Source organism: Labrus mixtus, chromosome 9 (assembly GCF_963584025.1).
Source record: "Labrus mixtus chromosome 9, fLabMix1.1, whole genome shotgun sequence".
Taxonomy (NCBI): domain Eukaryota; kingdom Metazoa; phylum Chordata; class Actinopteri; order Labriformes; family Labridae; genus Labrus; species Labrus mixtus.
Window position 1 is genome coordinate 7,366,811 of NC_083620.1, and position 25,164 is coordinate 7,391,974.

The 25,164-nt window shown below is 41.8% G+C and overlaps 1 protein-coding gene and 1 long non-coding RNA gene across 2 annotated transcripts in view; both read left to right on the plus strand.

Annotated features, from left to right (window-relative positions):
- The window catches only part of LOC132979843 (uncharacterized), a 700,158-nt gene that overhangs the window by 194,896 nt on the left and 480,098 nt on the right, over nucleotides 1-25,164 (plus strand). The window lies entirely within an intron of this gene.
- Nucleotides 8,207-25,164, plus strand: part of lsamp (limbic system associated membrane protein) — a 347,849-nt gene continuing 330,891 nt past the window's right edge. The window contains exon 1 of the mRNA XM_061045657.1: nucleotides 8,207-8,424. Coding sequence (XP_060901640.1) covers nucleotides 8,361-8,424 — 64 coding nt within the window. The 5' untranslated portion in view covers nucleotides 8,207-8,360. The remainder of the gene's footprint in view (nucleotides 8,425-25,164) is intronic.

Sequence of the window (25,164 nt, forward strand, 5' to 3'; positions counted from 1 at the left end):
ATTGGATTTGTTGCAAAACAAATGAATGCAAGTGATTCAGAATCCTGAAAAACCTCAGTTTGACCCCAGAGGTCAACATTTCCAGTTCATCACCAATAAGGTTGAAGTTTGCTTACCCAAACTTTGAACAACTGTCACGGATTATCCACGGGAGTTGATTTGAAATTGTTATATATGTGTGTCATAACACACCTTTACTTTATTGGTGAAGAAATTTCTTAGTATGAAATTGTATTCCCAGATTTTTTCGCAATATTCCCTGACTATGAGCAGGTTGCACCTCTGAGAGAGCTACATGTGTTCGCTCGAAGCCAGCAGCAGTGTTACATAAAACAGGATCTGTTCTCTTTGAGGGTTCATGTGGGTGTATTTCCTGTGAGATGCGTGCTATGTGTGTCTGGTGGAACTGGGAGCATCACAGCTGACTAACAGATGTCAGATACAAACCCTGCCTCAAGCCTCTTGCTGGGGAGCATTTGTAGCACTGGATGTGGAAATAGGCTGGAGCTCCCAGGTGTGGCTCCGGCCTTCGGGCAGTAGGACAGATCCGCTGGTCTGCTGAACTGGGTCCTGTTTGCTGCATGCAGACATCCTGTACTTCCACAGCTCTGTGTGTGACTCAGCTTTAAAGGAGGACAGAGCTGCAGGGACAGGTTAGAGTGTCAAGAGAGAAAAGACTACCACTGTATGAGCAGAAGTTGACCTCAGTGTTTGTGGTTTCAAACCAGAGATTATATGTATTCCCTCAGTGTCCAATCCTTGTTCCTGTCCTCTCATATCTGTCTATGTTCACCTTTACCTGATACAAAAACCAGACAGCTGTCCTTCCTCCCAGCTTGTCCTCTGTCAGAGCTGGAGCTCTGGAGCTGCTCTCTAGTGTCCTGTCAGTGTTTGGACCTCAGCTCTCTTTGTGTCCACTCCACAGACAGCCACACACACACACACACACACACACACACACACACACACACACACACACACACACACACACACACACACACACACTGACCTTCAAAAAGAGTGTGTGTTGAAGAAATGTTATAAATCATTTAGTTTTGTATTTTCTGGAAAATAAGAGATTATTTCAAGGCAACTACAGCTCTCCCCCCTTTGTTCTTTTCTACCAAATACTCCTTGTTTACTGTATATTATGATATACTATTAATTCCAGAATAATTTAAGAATAAAAAAGGCACAAGTATGTTATTTTTTGAAGGGTCGATCGCAGCCGATCACAACCTGACCAGCTTCTCCCGACCGGTCGGTTTTAATTTCTGTGATGTTTGAAATTTAGGACTTACGATTGCACACACTCACACAGCGAGAGCCGAGCCATAAGCAGCTTCATCGACTTGGGGACCACTTTTTTCTGATTGTGCTCAAACTGACAACATATGAAATCACCGTGGCAACGGCAGACATGCCTGTTCAATCTGTTTTACCATGAAAGAAACATTGGCAGGAAATATCTGCAGACCTCCAGCTAACAGGGAATAGTGGTGATGCTGAGTGAGTGTGTGAGAGACAGAATAAGCCTTTTAACCTGTGTGGTTTTTTTTTTGACGTTAGACATCTGAAGTACACAAATCTGACTTCAACCTCTTTGGGAGTTTTCTATTGACAATTGTGAATGCTCTGTCCGGATTTAACTCGTACAGTGTGATCTCTCAGGTGAGCTGACATTCAGCCATGACTTTATACAAGTACAGCGGATGCAGAACTTAACACGAGAGGCTGTTTGAAGATGTTGGGCTACCAAGCCAGTTCAACACATCACAGGTCATAATATTGTCACATGTATGCTGCTGTGTTAACATGCAGGCTGGGTTGAAAAATATCATCTGTTTGTCCATCTGTGAGGCCACAATTTTCTTATTTTTTAAGTAGGTAAACCAGCTCCACCATCACATAAACTTTTTCCCGTGTTAAAAAGCAACAACTACAGAGCATTTCAGATTCACTGAGCACTACGTTTTACACAAGTTGTGTATTCAGTGAACATAACAAACCCTCGGCCTCACTGAAGCTTTTCCCCGTTTCTCAGAGAGGAGGTTCAATTATTGATGTCGGTGGAGTTATTGACAAGCAGAAGGACTTACAGGATGTGGATGAGATGGACAGGATGGATCAGTGAAGGTGACTCCACAGTACTCTGGTCCTCTGTGCGCTGCTCAGCCCTGTTAACCACTGACACTGTGAATGAATCCTGATAGAGAGATTATCTGGAATATCAGTGGAAATCTCCCTGAGGTGTTGAGTAATTATTATCAGAACACGTCAGATGAGGACACCTGCTGTGGCAGAGGAAGCCCCTCATTAGGGCTGCCTGCCAGTTGTGTAAATTGGAACAATTTTCTTTATTCTCACCAAACAGTGAATAGTTGGCAAAGAGCCTGTGACACAGAACACATGATAAAGGCTTTTTTCCCCTTTTCCCTCAGCTGCTTCATGAAAATCTGCATGAAACAATTAAGTTATGTAAATTTAGGAGAACAGTTGGCATACAATGAGCATGGAACTCATTTTCAGGGGTTGCTGCTGTGATGAGACATCAGCAGGTGATCTCCAGCGCCTTCTCTCTGCATCCTTTTCTGACAAAACCAACTGCTAATGTAAGGCATTTCAGCTAATTATTTTTACACAAATGTTGCAATGGGCTTATTGCATCACCCCTCTCCACCTTAACTATTTTTGTTTTATTTTATTTAAAGGGGACATATTGTGAAAAATCCACTTTGACAGTGTTTTTGTATATGCGCCGATATTACTAGATATAATCACCAGTCATTCATTTGAGTTTCATTGTATTGCACTAGCAACTCTGTTTCACCAGCAGAGGGCGCTATATGGATTAAAACAAGCATCATCACTCTCCAGAGTGTCGAGCGGTGACGCACGTACATACTCAGTTACTTTCCAGTTGAGTGACCATCTTGATCTTAATTGTATATCTTTTCCTTCTCTGAAGATTGAAAATAGATCAAAGAAAAGATATCGGACGATCTATTGGTTATCTGATATTATTTTCTCTTCATAATATTTGTATCTCTATCGGAAATCCTATATCAGTCAGGCCCTACTTCCAGTCATTTCCTCCTTACAGCTACTGAGCCCAAATACAGACTGCTGACAGGTTTATCAATGACTTCAATCAAGCAGATTTATGAGTTTGTCCTTCTTAGAAAATGTTGACATATGATTGGTTGTTAGCTGTTAACTTAATTAATATATCAGCAATCAAACTTTCTGTAGTTGGAAATGTGTGAAGTGCATATTTCAAAGTGGATGAAACTGCAGGTGATCGTTAATTACTGCAAACTTGCTGCATGATTTGATTTGTGATGAATTTAATAAAGAATGCAAGTTACACATGAAAAACAGTGAGACATGTTCTGTGATCTTCATACGGAGAGTTTTTCTTCCGACAGGATTTCAGGAAGTGAACGAGCTAACAAGTCCACAGAGACTCAATCAGAGAATCCTCAGGGGATCAGCTGAGCTCTCTGTTTTTTTTGTTTTTTTTTTGTTTTTTTTTGCCAAAGCTAGTTCAAATCACAAGACGGATTCATACAATCACAAACTTTACATCCACAGTTTCATCAAGGTTAACATACATGATGTGTGCAAACACTCCAGAGAAACTAGAAGTCTAAGGTGTAAGATAACTACTGAATTAAATCAGGAAATTACCTTATCATCAGACAACAATGCAGCAGCCAGTATGTCCTCCTTCTAACTTTAGATTCTGGTCCTGAATGCTCTGGATTTGTTTGGACCAGAGGAGGTAGGCGGTTTTAAGGCACCCCCACACGGCCGTTTTGGACGCCCCTCAGTTTGCCAGATATGAGAGCAGTTATCAGGTCAAACCAACAGGTGTTGCAGCGATGGAAGCGGGCAAGAGAAGTGTTTCAGATAGAAGTGATTGTACCCGACCTAAAAAGCCTCTGCATGTTTCTAATAAGCTCCACGAGCAGAAACGTGCTCAAACTAGGATCAATATTGGAGATGATTTTGAAAAATGGAGAGAGGTTAGAACACAGAAAGGTTTACAGACCGATGCAGAGTGGACTAAACACTGAAGCTTCAGTGTCCACCACATGGCAACCTGCATGCACCTCGACTATAGGGAGGAGGGGGCGGAGGGAGAGCCAGCTCTCTTCAATGTTTTAAATCAGGACTGCAGTACCCATTTTAAACGCTAGGTGTCTGAGTTACATATTGCTCCTTTAATTTATACATATCTTCATCTTAATTGTGAGTTTATTTTCAAGGCAGTTTAAATGAACACCAGCCGTGCCCAAAACATCCTGTTGTGCTTTTGCAAGTGGCTGTCAACCATCTCCTCCTTCCTCTAATTATGCCCCGTATCTGTGGGCTCTCTGTCTACTGCAAAGTAAATACTTTAATTGGGAGGTAGTCAAGTGGAAAGAGGATTTGTCTTAATGGCTGATTTTCCAGCTGGGTTAGTCATTTTATTTACATAGATACAGTCTTCTTTGTTATTTTTCTGCTTTTGTATTCTAGATCAACTCTGTTGGCATTGAGGTCCAGGGACAGAGTAAAAAAACACACTTTTGACTAGTCTAAAACCAGAAAGTGTATTTCTACTTTCCAGACAAGTATTTAGCTCTCTGTCAGAGGAAAAACTGTGATCACAGCAAAGTCTTAAGGGAAGCTTTCACACGTTTGTAAGACGACTCCAAGCTTCATAGTTGCAGCAGAAAACCTTTATATAATTAGAGCAAAATAGTCATAAATCAAAGTTCTCCACAGAGTCACAGTAATCAGCTAGGGGGTCTATTGTGATGGAAACCACTGGGATGGAGTCACCAGAAATAGACAGAGGAGCTCTTTATTCAGGACAGAGACAACAGCAGAGGAAACTAGAGCTCCAAGAGTCATTAACGCCAGAGAACAAGAACCACAGAGTGTCTGCAACTTTACTGTAAATGATGCACTTCTGCAGGTCACAGCTCAGAGTGGAGAGAGTGCTGTGTGTTCTGGTGTCAGGTTCAGAAGTGAGATCAATACAGAACTTTTCAGAGCTGTATCCTGACACCAGTCAAGGTTCAAGGTAAACTTTAATATCCCGGAGGGGCAATTTGTTTTACAGCCAGAAGTGAATATTTATCTTACTTTAACTGGCAGGAGTCAGTCAGGCAGCGATGGAGCTGACATATTGGTCCATGAAATGGGAGCTGGCAGATGTAATTCTGAGTTTTGGCAAATAGTCATGATACTCAAAGGATGAATCCTAATGACTCAATATGGCTCGTATTAACATTTTGTTCCTACAAGTGCAGTGTGACCTTTTTTCTGCAAACATTCTGCCCTCTCTCTAGCTGAAGAAAATGAGCTGCAGGCATTGAACATATATATTTATCTATACTACCACGGCAGGGCCAACAGTTAGTTGTGGCCTAGATTGCAGTGCAGAACTACTAGGCATTCCCAAAGTGGGTACACATTGTGAGCAGTGAAAATAACAAGTCTGAACATACTTAATTAGACTGACAACAAACGGTAACGTGAACTATAGCTATTGTGGAACAATGACTTCATCAATTTAAAGGTAGGTACACACCAGTCTGACTGTCAGGGCTGTCTGTCAGAGAGAGTCGCTGGTTCTGGTCAGTGTGGTGTGAACAGCAGCGTTGGTAGTACTCAGGCTTGGTGTAGGCTTTTTGCCCAATTCAACATGTAGAACTGGCGCTGAGAAATCACTCTGATTGGCCCTCAGCCAGCGTCTTGGGGCACTAGAGGAGAAATGAAAGTGACAAAGGAAGACAAAGGACATGTCAGGCCCTTATCCTGATTTTGAGAAACCAGATTTTGCTACCCAGAGAACCCTTAAAAAAAATTTGGATAGTGTGGCATGTACACGCCTTACCAGGATTTCTGACTACTAGTTTTTATTATGTATACAGGGATATTAATAACAAGGCTTCTTTGTGTGCATGTAGACAACTTATCCCGAATGTGATCAAAACCGGGTAAAAGCTCATGAACAAGATAGTCAAGTCCATGTCCATGTGTACTCAGTGACAGCAGCAGTGTAGAGCTCTGTAGCCACACTGAACCTCTGTGCTCTGCTGCTGCTCTGTCGCTGTCCATGGTGCTGAATGAGAGGAAGAACACACTCAGGACTCTGTGTGACAGTCTAGTGTTCAAAATAGAACCCATCTTGATCACAAATGTTTCCATATTCACTCTGAAAAGAAATCACATTTATTCCCCTCACAGCTCAGCCCTGAATTCACCAACATGAGTCTTTGACACCCAAACTTTGTCTGGAGGACGGTAACTCTGTAGGCGGGAAGTTAACTATGAATCAAGATACTTAGAGGTCACGGGCTTTGAACTCAGTGTTCAGTATGATAAGACACGAGTGGACTGCACAGTGTGAAATTATATTAAGTTGTTCCTCTCATGGGATGCCGGATAGCCTAGCAAGTTATGTTGCGCGCTCCATGTGCGGAGGCTATAGTCAAATCCAACCTTGGCCCTTTGCTCGGGTCATCCCTCACTCTCTCCTCCAAACATTTCCTGTCTCTCTTCAGCTGTCCTCTTGAATAAAGATACAACAATAACTGTAAGTGAAAGTAATAAGGAGGATGTTTCCACCTGTAGTGAGTGACTTCTCTGTGATAGGGTAACTGTAAAAGCTGACAACATAGACTAAAACAAACTGCATCTTTTCCCTCCTTTTTGTGCCTTATTTAGTTTAACTATCACTCGTGATTTTAGTGTTTCTGAAACATCAACGAAACTTGCTAATGTGAAATCATTTTCTGCCACCTGCCCACATAAAACCACTGATTACAAACCGCTCTCTGTTAGGAGCTTTGAATATGTGTGCAGTTTGTTGCATGAAACTGTCAGTTAAACAGATTTTGATGCATTCACACACATGTGTAATTTAAACCCCTGTGAAAGGGGTCTATGACTGTCTATGAGTTACCTGATTTGGCTCATGCTTTGAAGAACCCTGGAGTTATAAAGAGCACTATGAAGGCTCTTACACAAGGCAGATGACCACACAAATAGACATCATGTGTGCATGAAAAATCTCAGTTTCTGAACTCTGACAGAAATCTATATTTTTGATGGTGTTGTTGTCGGGATCATATCTGACCTTTGCTCTGTGCCTCTTTGTGCTGGATATTTCTCATAGCACCATTATTCACCTCTTCTGTTCCTAATGCTGCATTCATGTGCTTCTCGGATGGTCTAAGTTTCCATGTTGGGAAGTCACTTGATTTAATTTTGGAAAGTCGAGATATTGCAATAACAGCACAAAAAGAGCGTTGATGCTAGAAGAAGATCTGTGGAATGTCTCTGTTACAAGTTATCTTTGAGCAAAAAGTTGATGTGCAATACACACACATTCACATACGTGAATTAATAAAAAGTATCTTAACATTAGCAAAACACATTTTGCCCCCCATGTGATGACGATTATGACGTGAAGTCGGCAAGTTGGGCGGCTAATTCTTTTCCGAGTTTCTGAGTTGTTGTTCCGACTTGAGCAAGAGTTCATGAGAATTTTACAACTCAGAAACTCGTTTTTCCAATGTGTGCGGCACCACTTGAATGCACCATGAGGAAAACCAGTGACCATGTAAACAAACGTGCCAAACACAGTAAACCTGTGCTAACGTTTCATGAGTGGATGTTTCACAGACAACTTTCTATATTAATGTCATGTCTCAAGTGGAATATATTTATACTTGAAATGTAGAGGAATCAAGGAAAAATATTCAAGTAAAGTACAGATGATCAACAAATGTACTCAAGTAGCCTACAGTACTCAAGTAAATGTACTTTGTTAATGTTTTGTACTTTGTTCGCTCTTGATATTTCTTGATCTGCTTGTTTGGCATGAGATGTTTGTAGACAGGAGATAAGTCATGTAAGGAGGGTCTTACCAATGAGTTCATTCAAAGTATTTAAACAAAAATATGAGTTCACTTTATGAACAAATTCCTGTTATTATACTACAGGGATTTTCCTCACGTGTGGAATACGTCTTAGAGATGGATAGAATTTAATGATTGGTCCGATTGTCACTTCTGAGCCAATATAGGAGACTGCTATAGGCTATGTCACGCAACTGACCACACACACGGATTGTGCTTCCTGTAGGGGTCGCTAGTGTCCGCCTGCAGCAGCAGCAGCAGCAGCAGCAGGTGGAGCAGTGACAGAGTCTGCAGCACTTGTGTTCATCAGCTCCGGTCAGACTGGGATTTCTTCCTCCGCTCGGTTTCACTTTCAGCGCTTTCTCTTCTGGAAATTACCCGCTGGAGACGGAGCTTCGTCGGGAGGAGCGCGGAGCTTTTCCACCTTGTTAAAGGGACACCATGCTTTACTTCTGGATACACACCGTGTGGATCCCCGGCGTCGCTCTCCTCTTTGGATTTCAAGGCAAGGGATCGTTTCATTGTTTTTTTTTCCTCATTTCATGTCGTGACGTTTTCCACTAAGGAAACACTGGAGATGAGAGAGAAATGACAGCTACCGTGGATTGTTTTCTTGTGCTACTGACTCGAGTTGTGAAGGTATGTGAAGTGACTTCCCTTCATGAAAACACTGACATGACTCAGAGATCTCCTCATGGTGACTTTGTGCTGCTGGCTGTTTCCAGTGGAGCTCTGTTTGCTCTGAATAAAGTGAGTGATGATCAGACAGCACTCTTTATGTTCAGTAGCAGTGTGTAACACGGAGATGATGATGGTCCAGCTGACAGCTTCAGCACACGAACATGTGGAGGCTGTTCTACTGTCAGCTCCACTCTTAACACTTTTCAGGTGTGTGTAAGTGTGTTTGTGCCCAGTAGCCTACAGAATGTGTATTCAGAGAAAATTCACATTTCATTTTTTGTAAGCATTCTATTTTTTTTTCCCAGCAAAGGGATATTTCTTGGTCAATCATCCTTCATCCATTAGATTTATTTAATCGCTGCTCTCACACTGGCTTGAAGTGATGTTAGTGTGGAGGAAACAGAAAATAAGGAGCAAACTTTAATAAGTTGGAGAGATGACTTTAGCAATATTGAGAGGAGAGGTTGATGTTCAGGATAAGAAGGATTTAGTCTCCATCCATTCTCCTCTGTTTACTTCTGTAATTAAATGTCAGCAGTAAGTAATGAAGCTCTGCAAACTGTAAGTACAGCAGCTTTAAACTGAATTGTGAATGGATGGTGGAGTGATGACAGAAGCAGCACGGTGACCAATCAGCTTCTTAGTTTGGCTTTATGAGAGTGCTGGAAACACTTGTCAGTGTGTGTGCCTTTTAAAAGTTGCTGGATGGCTGTATACTGAGTCCTGGTCTGACTCAGGAGAGGGTCATCTCCCACCCTGTAATGTCTTTCAAAATCAAACACACTGTCCCTGCAGCCTAAAAAGCAGCAGGTTGGTGAAGAGATATTCAAAATGAAAGCAGTAAGATGATTGGCTGATGGTGTCATAGCAGAATCTGTTTGATTTGAGATGGACAGAGTGTTAAAAAGAGAGAGAAACTAAATAAATCAGGCTTAATGATCCCCTTCCTGCTTGAACCTGAGCTTTATGCTCTGCGTGATTCAAACTTTTAATTTTCATTTCAAACCTTTATTTAAGCCTCCAACATCGTTGAAGTTTCCTTCTTTTGCAGCGATGTTGAGATACAAAGCAGAGCACAAATCAAACGTTTGCACATGTGGGACTTGATGCAATAGACAGTCAGTAGAGCGAGTTTGGTCCGGTTCATGGATGTTTAATAAGATGGTGAATGTCATTATACAAAGATGAATAGAGGGGTCTCCGGTTATGAATCTGAGAGTCTGTGAATTTGAGGGTGGAAGCAGAGACTTGTATGTAGATAATGTTACCATAATCTAGAGCTGACATTAAATCTGCTTGGACAAGACTTAAGAAGAAAAATTGGATCTAATTCTGTACAAAAAGTAGAGTTCCTGTCTAAGTTTATCAGTGAGATTTTCAATGTTGTGCTTGAATGTAAATGATTCATCGAGCCAAATACAGAGATTTTTATATATTTTTATTGTCTAATTGTCTGAAATGTCTGGTCTTTTCTGTCAAATGTTTTAAGACAGTCCAGTTTTGTTTTGTTTTCTATGTGGGATGAAGACAGATTGCAGTATCTATTCACACATAAGGTGTTTCAGCTTGCTCAAGTTGTGGTTAATGCCTTCCAATGGCGCAGGATGACTCTTTATGTTTGAGTTATTGAAGTCACAGTCGGCACCTAAGAGTGTTCAAACTGATTTAAGTTCTTATTTGACCTGTTACTGTTTGACGTGTACTGTACAGCACATTGTATCTGTTCTTCTTCTTTCATGAACTGCTCCTGTTTGTTCGGTTTGTCAGAGTCTTGTAAGCCCATGTGGGCAGGTGGGCACCTATAGGGTGTGTGTGGCACGTTGAAATAACAACGACCTTTTCAATGCTGCTGCCATTGAGTGTGGATAGCTGTAGACTGTTAAACCAATACATCACTGTAAATACACTGATTCCATGTTAGGATGGTATTATTGAAAGCTAAAGATAAATTCCTCCACATTCAATCTAAATGTCTCGCTCTCAGTCTCGCTCTGCCTTGGTCTTGGTCTTGGCCTTGGTCTTGGTCTTGGTCTTGGTCTTGGTCTTGTCTCGGTCTTGCCCTGCCTTGGTATTGGTCTTGATCTTGGTCTTGTCTCGGTCTCAGTCTCGCTCTGCCTTGGTCTTGGTCTTGTCTCGGTCTCAGTCTCGCCCTGCCTTGGTCTTGGTCTTGTCTCGGTCTCAGTCTCACTCTGCCTTGGTCTTGGTCTTGTCTCGGTCTCAGTTTCGCCCTGCCTCGGTCTTGGTCTTGGCTCGGTCTTGGTCCCTTAATGTCTCGGTCTTGTCTTGGTCTTGCCCTGCCTTGGTTTTGGTCTTGGTCTTGTCTCGGTCTCAGTCTCGCCCTGCCTTGGTCTTGGTCTTGTCTCGGTCTCAGTCTCACTCTGTCTTGGTCTTGGTCTTGGTCTTGGTCTTGGTCTTGGTCTTGTCTCGGTCTTGCCCTGCCTTAGTATTGGTCTTGATCTTGGTCTTGTCTCGGTCTCAGTCTCGCTCTGCCTTGGTCTTGGTCTTGTCTCGGTCTCAGTCTCGCCCTGCCTTGGTCTTGGTCTTGTCTCGGTCTCAGTTTCGCCCTGCCTTGGTCTTGGTCTTGTCTCGGTCTCAGTTTCGCCCTGCCTTGGTCTTGGTCTTGTCTCGGTCTCAGTTTCGCCCTGCCTTGGTCTTGGTCTTGGCTCGGTCTTGGTCCCTTAATGTCTCGGTCTTGTCTTGGTCTTGCCCTGCCTTGGTCTTGGTCTTGGTCTTGTCTCGGTCTCAGTCTCGCCCTGCCTTGGTCTTGGTCTTGTCTCGGTCTCAGTCTCACTCTGTCTTGGTCTTGGTCTTGGTCTTGGTCTTGGTCTTGGTCTTGGTCTTGTCTCGGTCTTGGTCCCTTAATGTCTCGGTCTTATCTTGGTCTTGCCCTGCCTTGGTCTTGGTCTTGGTCTTGGTCTTGGTCTTGCCTCGGTCTCTCTTCAATCTGGTCTCTTGTATGTCTTGGTCATGGTTGCTGTGGTCTTGACTACAACACTGAGTCAGACACACATGACATCATCACAGTGTGTTTTGTAGCACACAGCACTGTGCTGAAGTGACACCTTCCTCTCACATGGTGCAAATAAATGACTGGATATTTGTTTCCTTATTTAAGAGTCAATACAAATCAGACATGAGAGACTATTATAGGATTACAGGATTAAAGCTTTTTGCTCGGTTTAAGTATTCAGGCATTAGATACATGCACACATCCTCTCTCTATTAATCCTTCATTGAGACAGGTAATCCTGTTGAACACCTCTGAGTCTGTGTCTGCTGCTGGAGTCCCATTCAGACAAATCCTGCCAATGAAAACTGGCTGATGTGTGGATTCATGTTCACAAAAGACAACAGGAGATTTAAGAACAGAATATTTCCAGTCTAATGACCTTTAATTGAAGATGTGTCACTTCAGTAACTGACGGTGTGTTCACTCGATGATGTCCATCTGTATAGTCAGGGTAGAAATTGCATGCCACCACTGTAGCTGCAATTCTGCCCCTTTGTCTCTGAAAACTTGTCAGCACTCATGAGTTGGACAGACCGATTTTCCCACAGCTCATTGTCGATCAGCAGGAACAGAGTCAGTCCAGATCTACAGGACCTCTAATGGAAACACACACATGCAATACCAGGTGAATAACATAGTGGACTATTAACCGATACATCAACAGGAGTAGCAGAGAAAGATGATACTGAACTTTGGGGATGGAGAGGATGAAGGAAACAAATGGCTCGAGTTAGCTTGACTGTCAGTGGAGAGAAGAGAACATGATCACAGACTGTCACAGGAGTGCGGGCTGTGTACCTGTGTCATTTCACGGTGCGAGTGAGTGTCAAAATAAGCCTTTTTCAGCCCTCCTACATCCAGTCTGGGTGTCCCATCAGAAGAGATTGATGCTGTCAGACAGCTTAATGATGCCCGTCTGCTGGAGCTGCTGCCTGCATGCTGACAAACACAGAGCGGAGTCGATCCCACACACACTAGAGCAGATATGTTAAAAAAATGTGAAACAGGTTCTGAGTGTATTCTTTTTTTTATGTTGCGGTACCACCGATACATCAACATGAAGATTTTTTGTTGAATTGTTTTGTTAAGGTAAGGAGCATAAGCGGTGTACTTCGAGCAAGTTGAGTCAAAAGGAAGAGTTTTCAGTGTCACAGAGGCTTCTCTATTCATACCTGACACGCGTATATGACAGTGACAGGACATCGCATGTGCTTCAGTTTTATTTGTTTAAAGATGTGTCTGTTGTGGGAAAATAGTCCGTTAAAATGCAAACATTCAGAGAAGGAGAACGGTTGTGTGGGGTTACTCCGAGCGCTCACATTGAACCCAGTGGATTAAAGTGGAGCTTTGTTACACTTCATAGAGTTCAGGTGTTTGAGTGTAAATGTGTGCGGGTGTATTTGAGTAGGTTACATTCCTGCAGCTAAATTGCACATACAGTAAACCCTGAGTTTTGTGAAGGTAGTGAGCTTGTGTCCTATTTTATCCACATCTTCCCTAATGATGCACAGCACCACAAAAGACACCTTCAGTGTCTGACATCAACCTTTTTTCTTCTATGATACTTCTACAATACTTTGGTATGTCAAAGCTTTTAAATCAGATCCAAAACACACACAGCTTTTTGCTAAAATCTATTTGTTTCAATCATGTTATAGTTCTTCCACTGTGTGGCAAGTAAACATTCATCGTAGACCACATTTAGGCTCTTTTATGTTTATTTTTGTGGACAGAGGAAGAAAGGCTGGGAGGACATTTCTACACAATGGACGACAGACAGATAGAGACTCTGCAAGTTTCTTGTTTTGGTGTTGGATATTGCCCACAGTAGCCTGTGTTCACTATATTTTAACATACAATATATTCTTTATTGATCAATAAATACAAATTTTAGGCGACCCGAGACCCCATGGTTGGGAAAGCCTGGTCTAAAGTTGACCAATTGTCACTTGCAGTCATTGAGTCCACCGTCTCCTCTGTTCTTCATCACAGCTTCCGAACACAACTTCACAATCTCCTGTGATTCTGTTGGTTTGAACCAGACTGTGAAGCTATGATTTGAAACATCTTTACTGCAGATTCTCACAGCAGCTCAGAGGCCATCAGCCTCATGGAAATATGTGTCTACTCATTAAGAAAGTGTGGGAAATTGTGTTTCCTCAGCCACAGTCTGCTAGGCATCTTTTCTATGTACTATTCGGCTGGAGGGTTTAACATCCGAAATATTCCTGAAACGTGTGAAATAATGGAGTAAGGACACAATCTTTTTCCTGATCTGTTATTTCCTGTAAAGAAGCAGCAGCTGGAATGTGAGCGAGCAGCCTGCAGGCATGAACATACCTGTAGTCACACAGCCTCAGGGAGGATTTCCTGACCACCACAGAATGACCTCTTCTTCACACTCCTGTGTGTGACAGGTTTACAAAACGTTTAAAATCCAACGTCTCCCATTGATTCAGTTTGAGTTTGTATGAGCTCTATGATTGATGCCACCATGAATAATGACTGCTATTCCCCTCTTAGGTTCATGGTTTGTAATTTAAACGTGTCATCATGATTACTACTCTGCATTTTCATAAAGCTGCCTGGCTTCTAATGATAGTATTCATCACTGAATCAGTTTTAATATTAATTATACACTCGGGGATTATTGCATTCATTCCTTTTCATTAGTCTCACTGCATTTTCATGACACTTTCATTATAGGTTGTGAATTAGCTTTTTGTGTGCCTGTCTTAACGCTCTCTTCAAGATGTATTTTAATGAGTCATATATTGCCAAAGGTGAAAGCCACAGTCACTATAGAAGTTTGTTCATCTCTCTGTGGAGTAATGAGATCGTGATGTTTGAAAAGCTGCAAAAAAAAAAAAGACAGTACTCCACCTTCATTTAAATGTATTTCTGTTTTTTATGGACTTTTTCTTCTTTCTTTCTTGGAGGGAGTGTGATTTTCTGGAAAGCAACGAGTCATGTGATAAATCTCCACAACAATGCCATCACTAAATCGTACCATTTATATCGTTTTATTAGAATTTTAACACTTAAATGTCCACATTACTTAAAAAGTGACTAAACTATGTTATATATATTTTTTGGTGTGCTGACATCACCTACTACATTACATACTGTGCGTTTAAAAGACAAAAGGCTTTTTACCATCAGCATTTTGTGACCATAATTTGTGCTTATTTTGACAACGATGTAAAAGACATCGGGAAGATCCCGTGGAGTTCTCAGCTGTGACAAACATACACATAGAGTGCCAAATACACACGCTTTTTACTTCATGAAGGATCCCCCGGGTCTAGACCGCGCAGAGGACATACGCTCTCTTCAGAGGATGAACAAGAATATATTATTTATTTGTAGTTTGTGCTCTAACTTAGTGACATGTAGATGGTATTTTGCAGTTCATCCTCAGGTGATCTCATATCCTCTGTTCCTCTGTAATCATCACACAGCAGGTATATGAGAGAGAAAAATAAATGTGTTTAATGAATATCTATTATTAAAATATCTATCTAATCATTTATTGATTTGGCAATTACATTGAATTGCTTTTTTTATTACCCCTTTTTTGTAATATCCTAATTATTTGTTTATGTTGTGTTTATTGTTTAATGAAGTCATAACAGCACAAGAAGAATATGGCAACCTGAATACCAATGTTCAGGTTCTAATATCTTTTATAGTGTTTTTATTTATTCATTTCATTTTTGGCCACACGTCTAGTCTTCGTTTTGTAACTCAGGGGCGGCTGTGGATCAGTGGGAGAGCCGGCCTCTCAGACGGAAGGCCGGGGGTTCAATCTTCAGCTCTTGCAGCAACATGTCTGACGTGTCCTTGGGCAAGACTCTTGCTTCCTCTGCTTCATCGGCTGCATGCAAATGTGAATGGATAAGTTAATACTGAGGGTCTCTTTACACAGCAGACTCTACCATCAGTGTGTGAATGCGTAGGTGTGACCTGCGATGTCAAAGCGCTTTGAGTAGTCAGAAGACTAGAAAAATGCTATACAAGCTCAAGTCCATTTAACATTACTCTGAGTTACCTCCCAACACTTTGACCAGTGGGTTCTTCCCTGGTGTTGAGTCTGCAGAAATTCAATCTGACATAATCTCTGTATAACAGGCTCAAAGTGTCTGTGAGGGGGGAGCCCTCATGTCATGCCCTCGACAGTTTCACAGGGGGACTCCGTTAAGCCCTGGCAGACTTAGAGGGGGAAAGACCTCAAAGTCTCTGAGCTCTTGGTGTGGACAGTCAGGATTAGAGCGTTTTACAGCCAGTCTGTGCCTAACAACTTCTGAATTACACTTCTGAGATATTTACTGAAATGGCAGCGTATTTATTACAGTCACATAATCCCTTAAAGCAGTTGAATTGCTTCATTGATTTTTAACCTCTGAATTCCTGCAGTCAGATATGGCTGGGTTTATGATTTTAATATTATTTGTCACAATCGATCCCTCTTGTAGTCCATGCACTTCATGCTGTTATCAAATCCAAGATCGTCCTCCTTCAGAAGAGCTGACATATTTCTCTTATTTAACAACACTCAATGCAGATTTTAATTAGAATCTTTTTACGTTTTACTTTGATCGATACTTTTTCTTATGACATTGGAAGTTTCTCCAAGAAGATATTTGTCTGAGAATACAAATAAATGCTTCTCAAACATATCATTATCAAACAAGGCCTGTTTATAAAAAGTAACGCTGTGTCTCGACTCGAATGAGATGATTGTTCGGTTCTGCCTTTTTTAAAATTGTTTTTGTAACATCAAATAATTACCATACATTAAACTACAAAAAGCTGATGCACTGCAGCACGATTAAAATATGAGTTTAATCAGCTGTTCATCAGCATGTGTGCGCGTGCGTGCATGAAATCTGCTTTACAGTGAAAGTGTAGCAGCACCTGAGGAGGATTTTAATGGCATCCAGCCAGACATACCTTGTGTATCTTGTGTGTGTGTGTAAGATTATAATGGCATTCAGCCAGACATGCCTTGTGTATCTGCTGTGTGTGTGTGTATAGTTTCAGGATGGATGAGTACACAGCTCCCATCAGCAGATACATACAGTCAATATTCTACTAATGTTGATTTTACACATTGAACCTGGTATAGGCTTCTGTAGTTTCTCCTCATTAAACCTTGTTTATTAATAATTACCTGTACTGGCATCTCCTGCTGTGTTCCTCATCTTCCTGTCACACCTCAGTGATAAGTGGGTTGTCAGTAGAGGAGAGTTATTAACGAACGGCAACCTGCTGTGTTGAAAAATGAAGCTGATCCTGCAGTACATCGAGTGTCCACTAGAAGCTGGCTGCAGATGCACAGGAAGTCACATACACACCCAGCCAAAAAAGTCAGTTTTTACAGCAGAAATGAACATGTTTACAGCCTGATTCAAAAAACCAAAGAGGTCTGATTAGCTCATGTCTCTGTCAGCACACACTGTACGGTCATCTGTTTTGATTTAATGAAGGATAAGAGTTATTTGCATTAAGGCGTGTAGCTGACATGATTGACAGGTGGATGCGATGTAACGGTTTGTCAAAGAGGCTTAAAACCTGCCTCAGCTCCTGACTGAAAGTAAGGGTGAGATAGAATTTCCAGCATGGAGACCGCCATCGATGGGACTCCAGCGCCCCCTACAGGAACAGATGGGTGACGTCACTCAGGCTTCGTCCATTAATATTTACAGTCTGTGGTTATTACCCCCCTGCTGTATCCGTCATATGCTGCTTGAATTCATTTTTAGAGATTCCCAGAGAGCGGATCGTCATCAGTTAAACAGAAATATGTAATCTTGTTGCTACAAATGATCCCGTCTCCTCTGACATGCTCCTCTCACTGATTTATTTTCAGCTCGCAAGTTAAAAAATAACAGATTCTTCACCGAACAAAAAATGACTTTGTCTGACCAACAGGGGTTGGCATCAAGACTTTGCTGGATTCTAACATAATTGGAATACCCTTCACAAAGTGACAGACACCATTTGGAAAAAATAAGCGTGGAGATTGCCGAGATTCTTCTGATGACTGATTGTCAGTCATGACACATTCATCACAGTTTGTCTAATGTGTTGTGGAAATCATCAGTGTAACATCAGAGCAAAGTCATCGACGGTCAGAGCAGCTATTTGCTAACATGATGTAACTCAGAGATGATGTTGTTTCACAGTAATGGATTTACTGTCACATAATGAACACAGTGACTGTTCAGTATGAGCTGAATGACCTCATGTTTCCTCTGTTCTCTGTGACTGTGGAGCAGACGTTGATGTGGTTTACGGGGATAATGAAACACTGATGTGGTCTCCTCTTCAACAGGACTTCATTCAGACCGTTAGGGTCCCTAAACCTGACAGTCTATTTCTGCAGCCTCCGTGCTGTCAATCATCTCACACACCTTCATCCATCAGGAGATTGAGCTGTCTGTACACAACTGACAGATAGAAAATAAACTGTAATGGAAATATTTAAAGTCAGACTGCAGCCTCTGAAGTGTTCACCTCTAAACTCTGCAGTGTAAAAACCATTACATCCATTACACACACACACACCAGCAGCTCTCTCATACACACACATTTCACATCGAATCAATTCACTTTGGGGCAGCTGTGGGAACACAGCAGCTATATAAACATAATGTATTGACTTCACACACTTCATCTGGCCTGCACAGCCTCATAGTTTGCATCTCTGTGGAAATTAAATCAACATAAAGAAGCTTTAAGATATTTAAAGTTTAGGTTCAGAAGAAAACTACAGAGACTTTCATTCACCTTTGGCAATATATGGGATGGTTTCTTCTGGTTCTCTCTCTCTCTCTCGCGCGCTCTCTCTCTCTCTCTTACTCCCTGTGCTCTGAGAGTTGTTTTTGTCCAGTATGTAAATGAAGTACCTGTTGATAATGTAAAAAACATTGCTTTCTGATAAGCATAACACTCATAACTTGTTTTATAGACATTCCAAAACCACCTCTGGAGTTGGCACAAAAATGAAAAAATGTAGTCATAAATCACTGCAAGTACATCACGTTATTGTGCTATCTATCCTTTTTGTCCCCATCCCTCTGCTGTTGTTTTTCCCCTGTAGCCTACTTAAATGAATGACCTGTGTTTTATGTAAATATAAGTTAGTTTTCTGATAAGCCCCTGACACTTGTCCAAAGACCCTCCAAACAACCCGTGAATGTTGCAAACAGTCTGGGAAGCTGAGGAGTGATTAATAAGTTCTTATTTACATTTATTGATTTTCATTTACAGTTGAACACAAGCCTCTTTAGCCTTTCATCTAAAGAATAAATCATTAAAGCATTTATATACAGTAGAAATATGAAAATATAGGCAGCCTGAAGTAGACATTAAACTCTTTGTTATGAACATGATTAACATGCTTTTGTGTCATCGGAGTCAGTGTGAGTTTGACTTGGGGGCGGCAGGAGCTCAGTCTGTAGGTACTTGAGTTGGGAACCGGTCAAGTCCTGGTGCAGACCATAATATGGAAATTGTTCTGGGAGCTGGAGAGGTGCCAGGGCACATCCAGAGTACTGTTGAGGTGCCCTTGAGCAAAACACTGAACTTCTCTCTACTAATGCATGTCCACAGGTCTTGTTTGTGCATGTGTGTGATTCGGGCCAATGTGTGTGAGAAGCATGTCTGTCAATAAGCAGAATGTGTAAACCAGAATTTCCCTCAGGGGAATAAGACAGTATTTCAAAATCAGAAAATCAAAATAATAATGTTTGTTTTAGGTTACATCTGTGGTTGGCCTGGTCAGTAATTGTAATGCTGTTATTAGAAAGTAACACATTTGTTACCATTTACCGCAAATAGTAGTAGTGTTGACTCACTTTTACACAATCACGATTGAACCAAACTCTCCCTCTAAGTAATGAATACATTGAAAAGAGGCAGTTAAAACTTAATGCTAGGTACTTTACAATCACATTAAGCCTCCTGTGAGGATCAATGCTCGAACATCTGATAAGAATGTAAAGTCGTGGCCTTTAATTGAGACCACTGCTGTTTTAATATTGTTCCCAGATATCAGCTGTATCCTCAGGTCTATAGTATTCTCCTGAAAAATGTATGTGAGTGTGAAATGCTTCCCCTTATCTTGTGCAGCCTCCTACACAGCCCCACAGCCCCTCAAATCCTCCATTATTAATATCAATGTTGAAGAATCTCCCACTCTGTGAGATCCTGTCTTTCCCATATGGCAGCTCTTTCTGCTCTCAGCCATGTGAGACTAATCTGTTTCTCTGCTAAACCTCATTCACCCTCTGACATTTTACCATTTTCCCTGAAGATGAGATCCTCAATAGAAGGCCGCACATTTCAAGTGTTATCGGCATTTATAAAGATTTCACACTTTTCAGTGCAACATTTTAAGGAGGCTTTTTCCAGTTGATAGTTTGGAAATGAATCAGGAAGTTTTAGAAAGTCAGAGATATTTTAATAAAGTGTTTAATGACACTATTAAAGGTGCACCGATAGATCAGCATGTCACCGGAATCTGACGGTTTTCAGCATGCTCAGAAGTCATTGGTGCTTGGCCGGTCCTCACATGTGTAACTGATGTTGAGCCGTTTCATGCTGTGCAGACAACAACAGAAATACTAACAAACAGCAACACACACAACAAGCTAACATGTGGGCAGTGTAGACGGGAGGTGACAATCTCCAAAAAAAGTACAAAAAAATACTACTAGTAATGACAAAAAAGTTTGACAAAGATGAGGCTACACACACACTGTTTCCCTGCACTTGCTCCCCCCTCACCACCTCATGGTAGATCTGCACGTCTGTGATGCCCCTTTGTATGTGCGCTCCCGCTGAAGTGAAGCAGTAAACTTAACTGTTTACATAATTTGATTTATTTACGAGTTAGGTACACCACACCGGGTGCTAAAGAGTGTTAATAATGGCTGTTTTGATGTGGCTGTTGTGCGAAAAATGTATGCAAAGAATGCATCTTGTATCTTAAAAGATATGTGCTACTGTCTGTGATTTTGATCTCTGACCTGGCCCATTGTGGGAAACAGTATGCAATGAGACTGGCCTGATGCATACTGTAGATTCTTCCAGAATCAGTACACATCCATTTTTTTCAGTGTGGATATGGAATTTGTTCACACACTGCACAGTGCATCCTGCATCCTGTATGTTGGCCAGGTCAGTACATGCAACTAGTGTAGAAGGCAGTTTCAAAATCAGCCAGGCTCTCTCTCCATGGAGTGCAGGCCCATTTACCAGAGCTACAGACAGTCTATGGCTGCAGCCCCGGCTACTGGTGGACGGCTGCATTGCAGATTGAGCACAACATTTGACCGTTATCGAGGGCCAACTCATTCATAATTTGTCCAACCAACAGGTGCAGACTAGCGAGGGTGATGACATTTAACCGTTTAGTCAACTATACAAGCACATCAATGATTTTCAGAGGCTTAAGAAACAGACTTCTGTAGATGTGGATTCAGGAGGAGCGGAGAAGCAGGAATCTGTCCTCTTTGTAAAGTTGTCACATTTCTAAAAGTATTCAAAGCTATTAGGTGCAACATGAAACTCTTTTTCAGCTTTTTGTAACTTTTTCAACTTAAAAGGCATCAAATTGAAATTCCATATTGGTGGGAAGCTGTGAATTCTTCTAGCGGGGAGCAGAAATTGCTGCCACTGTGCTCATATTAAGTTCTCCGACAGCACTTCCACTCTGCAGTCAGCTTCAGAGGTTTCATCAGGATATCATTTACAACCCTGATGGTGGACGATTCAGCACTGACTTTATTCTTGGCTGGACGTGTCAGGCAGGCAGGCAGGCAGGATAATAAGCACACAGATGGACAGTTTGACTATGAGAGCCCCAAGATGGCTAACCTGTCTGTTCATATAAAACATGTACAGATAATACAGGAGGGTCACGTACTGAGCTGTCTCTTGGTTGGTGCTCTCATTCAGCATACTGCTGCTTTCACTTTGTTTAAAATGTGTCAGCTGAAGGACTTTGACATATTGAAGTTTAATGATGGAAGGAAGAAGGAAATTTCAGAATGGTGACTGTCGATTGTTTGGTACATAACATTATAGAGGTCCAATAGCGACGAGCTGAAAGGAGGCATACTTCCGTCTGTAAATCCGTTCCCTCTTGGTGTCGGTACACTGGGACAAGAACAGTATTCCAGTAAAGTGGCCTAATGGAGTTTTTTTAATGGAGTTGCTCGACTGAACCGTATGTGTAAATGTACTGACTGGTTCTGAGCAAACACAAAAAGCTGACTGAGCAGCACTTCTCTACTCCCACTGATTGTAGTTAATAAGACCAAGATCAGTCATCGGCAGCAGTCAATGAACTCCTCTGGACCTCCATCCAGTAATAATCAACAATTGCTCATGTTCATACAGAGCAGAATAGATTTAGGGTCCACTGCAGCTCATTTTCTGCCCACTGGATCGATTGTTAATCGTGATGTTTCTGAAAGTTTGAAATGAATCCAAACCCATCGTCCCGTCAAAGGTGTCGGAGTTGAAGAGGAGCCTTCAGAGATCCCTGAACCACTCAGCTAAGTTTTTTCAGTCAAAAAAGTTAGTGTCAGTCCTTTTGGACTACGGCTATGTGATGTAAACTTGCACTTTCTGCATTTGGATTGGATTGGGAAATCTTTATGGTCTCCAAGTGGTAATTTGGTTTGCAGCAGAAGTTCAAACAGGCAATACACATCATAAAAACATCACAAAGACATAAATACATGGATGTCATCATGAGTAGACATGTATGAGATAAGAAAACCCGTCCATCAGTCTATAAATCCCATCTGCTGATTGGACAAACGGCCTCAGATATCTGTGATTTGGGCCTCCTCGTTTACTTGAACTTCCTCCCTGTCAGAAGAGTGGTGAGGGGTTTCCAGCATGGCCCTTTGCCTTCTGATTGGCTCTCCCTTGGAAAACATGGCCAAGATCATTCAAGTCAATGCCACAAATTGTTTGGCAAGGTTAAAATAACTAAATGTTGGTCTCAGGGTTCTTGGGGTTGGGTGATGTCTGATGTCGGCAAATACCTTGATGTTCAAGTTGTGACGTCTTGGAAACGGTAATTTCAGGTTTAAAACTTTAAAAAGTTACACAAAAGAAACAACAACTGAAAAACTGGAGAGCATGGGCAGAACAAGGGTCCGTCGATTTATTTGGCGCTCTCTGATCAGTTGATGTCTGTGAATTTGACTTATTTTTTTAGTATTTTTTCGAAACTATTGACTTCATTAAAGCAGTGAGAGTGAACTCTGGGTGTGGTTTTTGAGTCTAATCTGTTATATTAAGTTCATGAGCCATTTAACTTGGAACAGGTTTGTGGATTTATTGTCTCTATTTCTTTGCCCTGTCCTAGTGCTTTAACCATCCTGATGATGACCTGAACCAGTGCACTCTGTCCTCACCCACACACACAAAAAAAAAACATTAGCTTCCAGCCATTTGTTTAATGGTGTCCATCGATTCCCACAGGAAGTGAGTCAAGTACAGAATCACCTGATCAGAGCTGCAGCTCCCAAATGGAGAGCAGGGGAGGAGAGAGAGAGAGAGGGATTGTGGGAGTCAGGAGTTCACATGAACAATGGAGGGATGAGAGGAGGGAGGAGATGAAACAGCTTAATGTGAATTACAAACACAGACATTGAGAAACATCAAGCACTACTGTATCAGACTCTTCGACAGCTTCCAGCAGCCTGAGGGGCTTCACATTTTATTACTATTTCAGCATTAAGGCATCCGATTATCTGCTGTCTCTAAAAAGGGTGCCAAAAACCCATAGACAAATATTTTTGTAAGCATGAATATGACACAGATGACTTTTGTTTCTGTTCTTACTGTTGTCTGAGAAAGATCAGTCGGAGATGAAATGTTTCGCTATATTTCTCGACATAATGTTCCCAAATGATGGTGTTCTCCAGAAAGAAAGCAAAAGGGTTAACTTCAGGTTATGATCTGTTGTGTTGATGAGTTTCATCTCTGTGTAGCTGACCCTGCAGGGAGTTATTGAGAGCAAACAATGAGACTACACAGTGACAGGTCTGAGGATACACTCTGTGTTCAACCCAAGGTTCACCCTCCTCATGTTGTTTGGCATCAGGGTCTGTTGTAATAAAGTAAAGTGTCATGCTGGTGGAGTCAGGAGAGGCTCAAAGAGTGGATGTGTCCCCACAAAGAGGTGAAAAGAGACACGGCAGGCAGGAGGCCAGGAGAGAGCTACACAGCTACACACACAGCTACACACACAGCTACACACACAGCTACACACACAGCTACACACACAGCGCCAGGTTGCCAGAGGTTACTCAGCTGGCTGCCTCGAGTCATGGCAAAGGACAGGGAGCAGTGTGTCACAGCAGGAGAGGCCAGGATGGGATCAGTGAGGGAGAGCAGAGCCATAATGTGTCCCAAAGGTGAGATGAAAGACTGGCACAGGCAGTGATGGAGGTTTAAACATAGCTGTGGAGCTGTCTTCAGCTGAGAGGTTACTGTAGGTGAAGGAGAAAGACAAAGAAAATCCCTGCCTCATGCATCACTCCTCTCTGTTCTTATTTGGCGTTTCCTGCAAACAGAATCATAAAAGAGTGTTGTTGTTTCAGCTCCTTACAACTCGCCGCTGTAAAAGACTTTACAGTACTGTATATGAGCCCCTCACTACTTTAATGACAATTTAATCAATAGCCTGTAATGTCGCCTGCACTCTTGTGCCTCTCTGTAAAAACACATTCATGGCAGCCGATCTCCAGTAAATAAACTCAAACAGGTTTAGTGTACAGCTTCGAATGGAGAGCAATAAAACTGCAGAGCTTTGGAAGCAAAGCGAGACGCCGGACAAGAAGTGGAGCACCTAGCTCTGAGTTAATGGAGTGCATATGTTTTATGCCCTTTTGCATCTAAAACAATCTCATTAAAGTAACCCAGGCTGTTTTATTAGCAGCATAACTGTGCTTCCTATATAGTGTTTAAATAATGAATATGTTGGAGTAAGCCAGAGGTGTAATCCCCCCCGGTGAAATTAGAGTGTAAATCCTTATTTTAATACCTGTAATCCTGCAGAGCCCGGGGGCGGCAGCGTTAGAGAGAGAGATGTAACAGATCCTGAAGAAAGAGGAGGGGACACAGCGCTAATAGCACTAATAGACCATGTGCTTATTGATTGTTCACCATTTATGGGTAAAGGTCTCTTGTAAAATGTGAATTATGGTCAACTATTTCAAACGAAAGGAATACAAGAGACACTGATTGTGTAGATGATTATTGCACAGCATTTTTTTTAGCTCAATTAAAAAAGTATTTTGGGGGCTTAGAGGTTTGAGGGAAGCTGAACAAAGCACAGCTCTGAGTTTCTGTTTTTTCTCCTTATGTCTCTGAGTTATGTTGATGAAAGTTCTCCTCGGGTCTCCTTGAGAATAATCGCTCACAGACACTGAAAACAGCTCATTCTTCTTCATCTACGTCCCAATTTTGGATTAAATTTCTACATGCTTTTAGAGCTGGGGGTGAGAAAGAACGTTGCTGTGC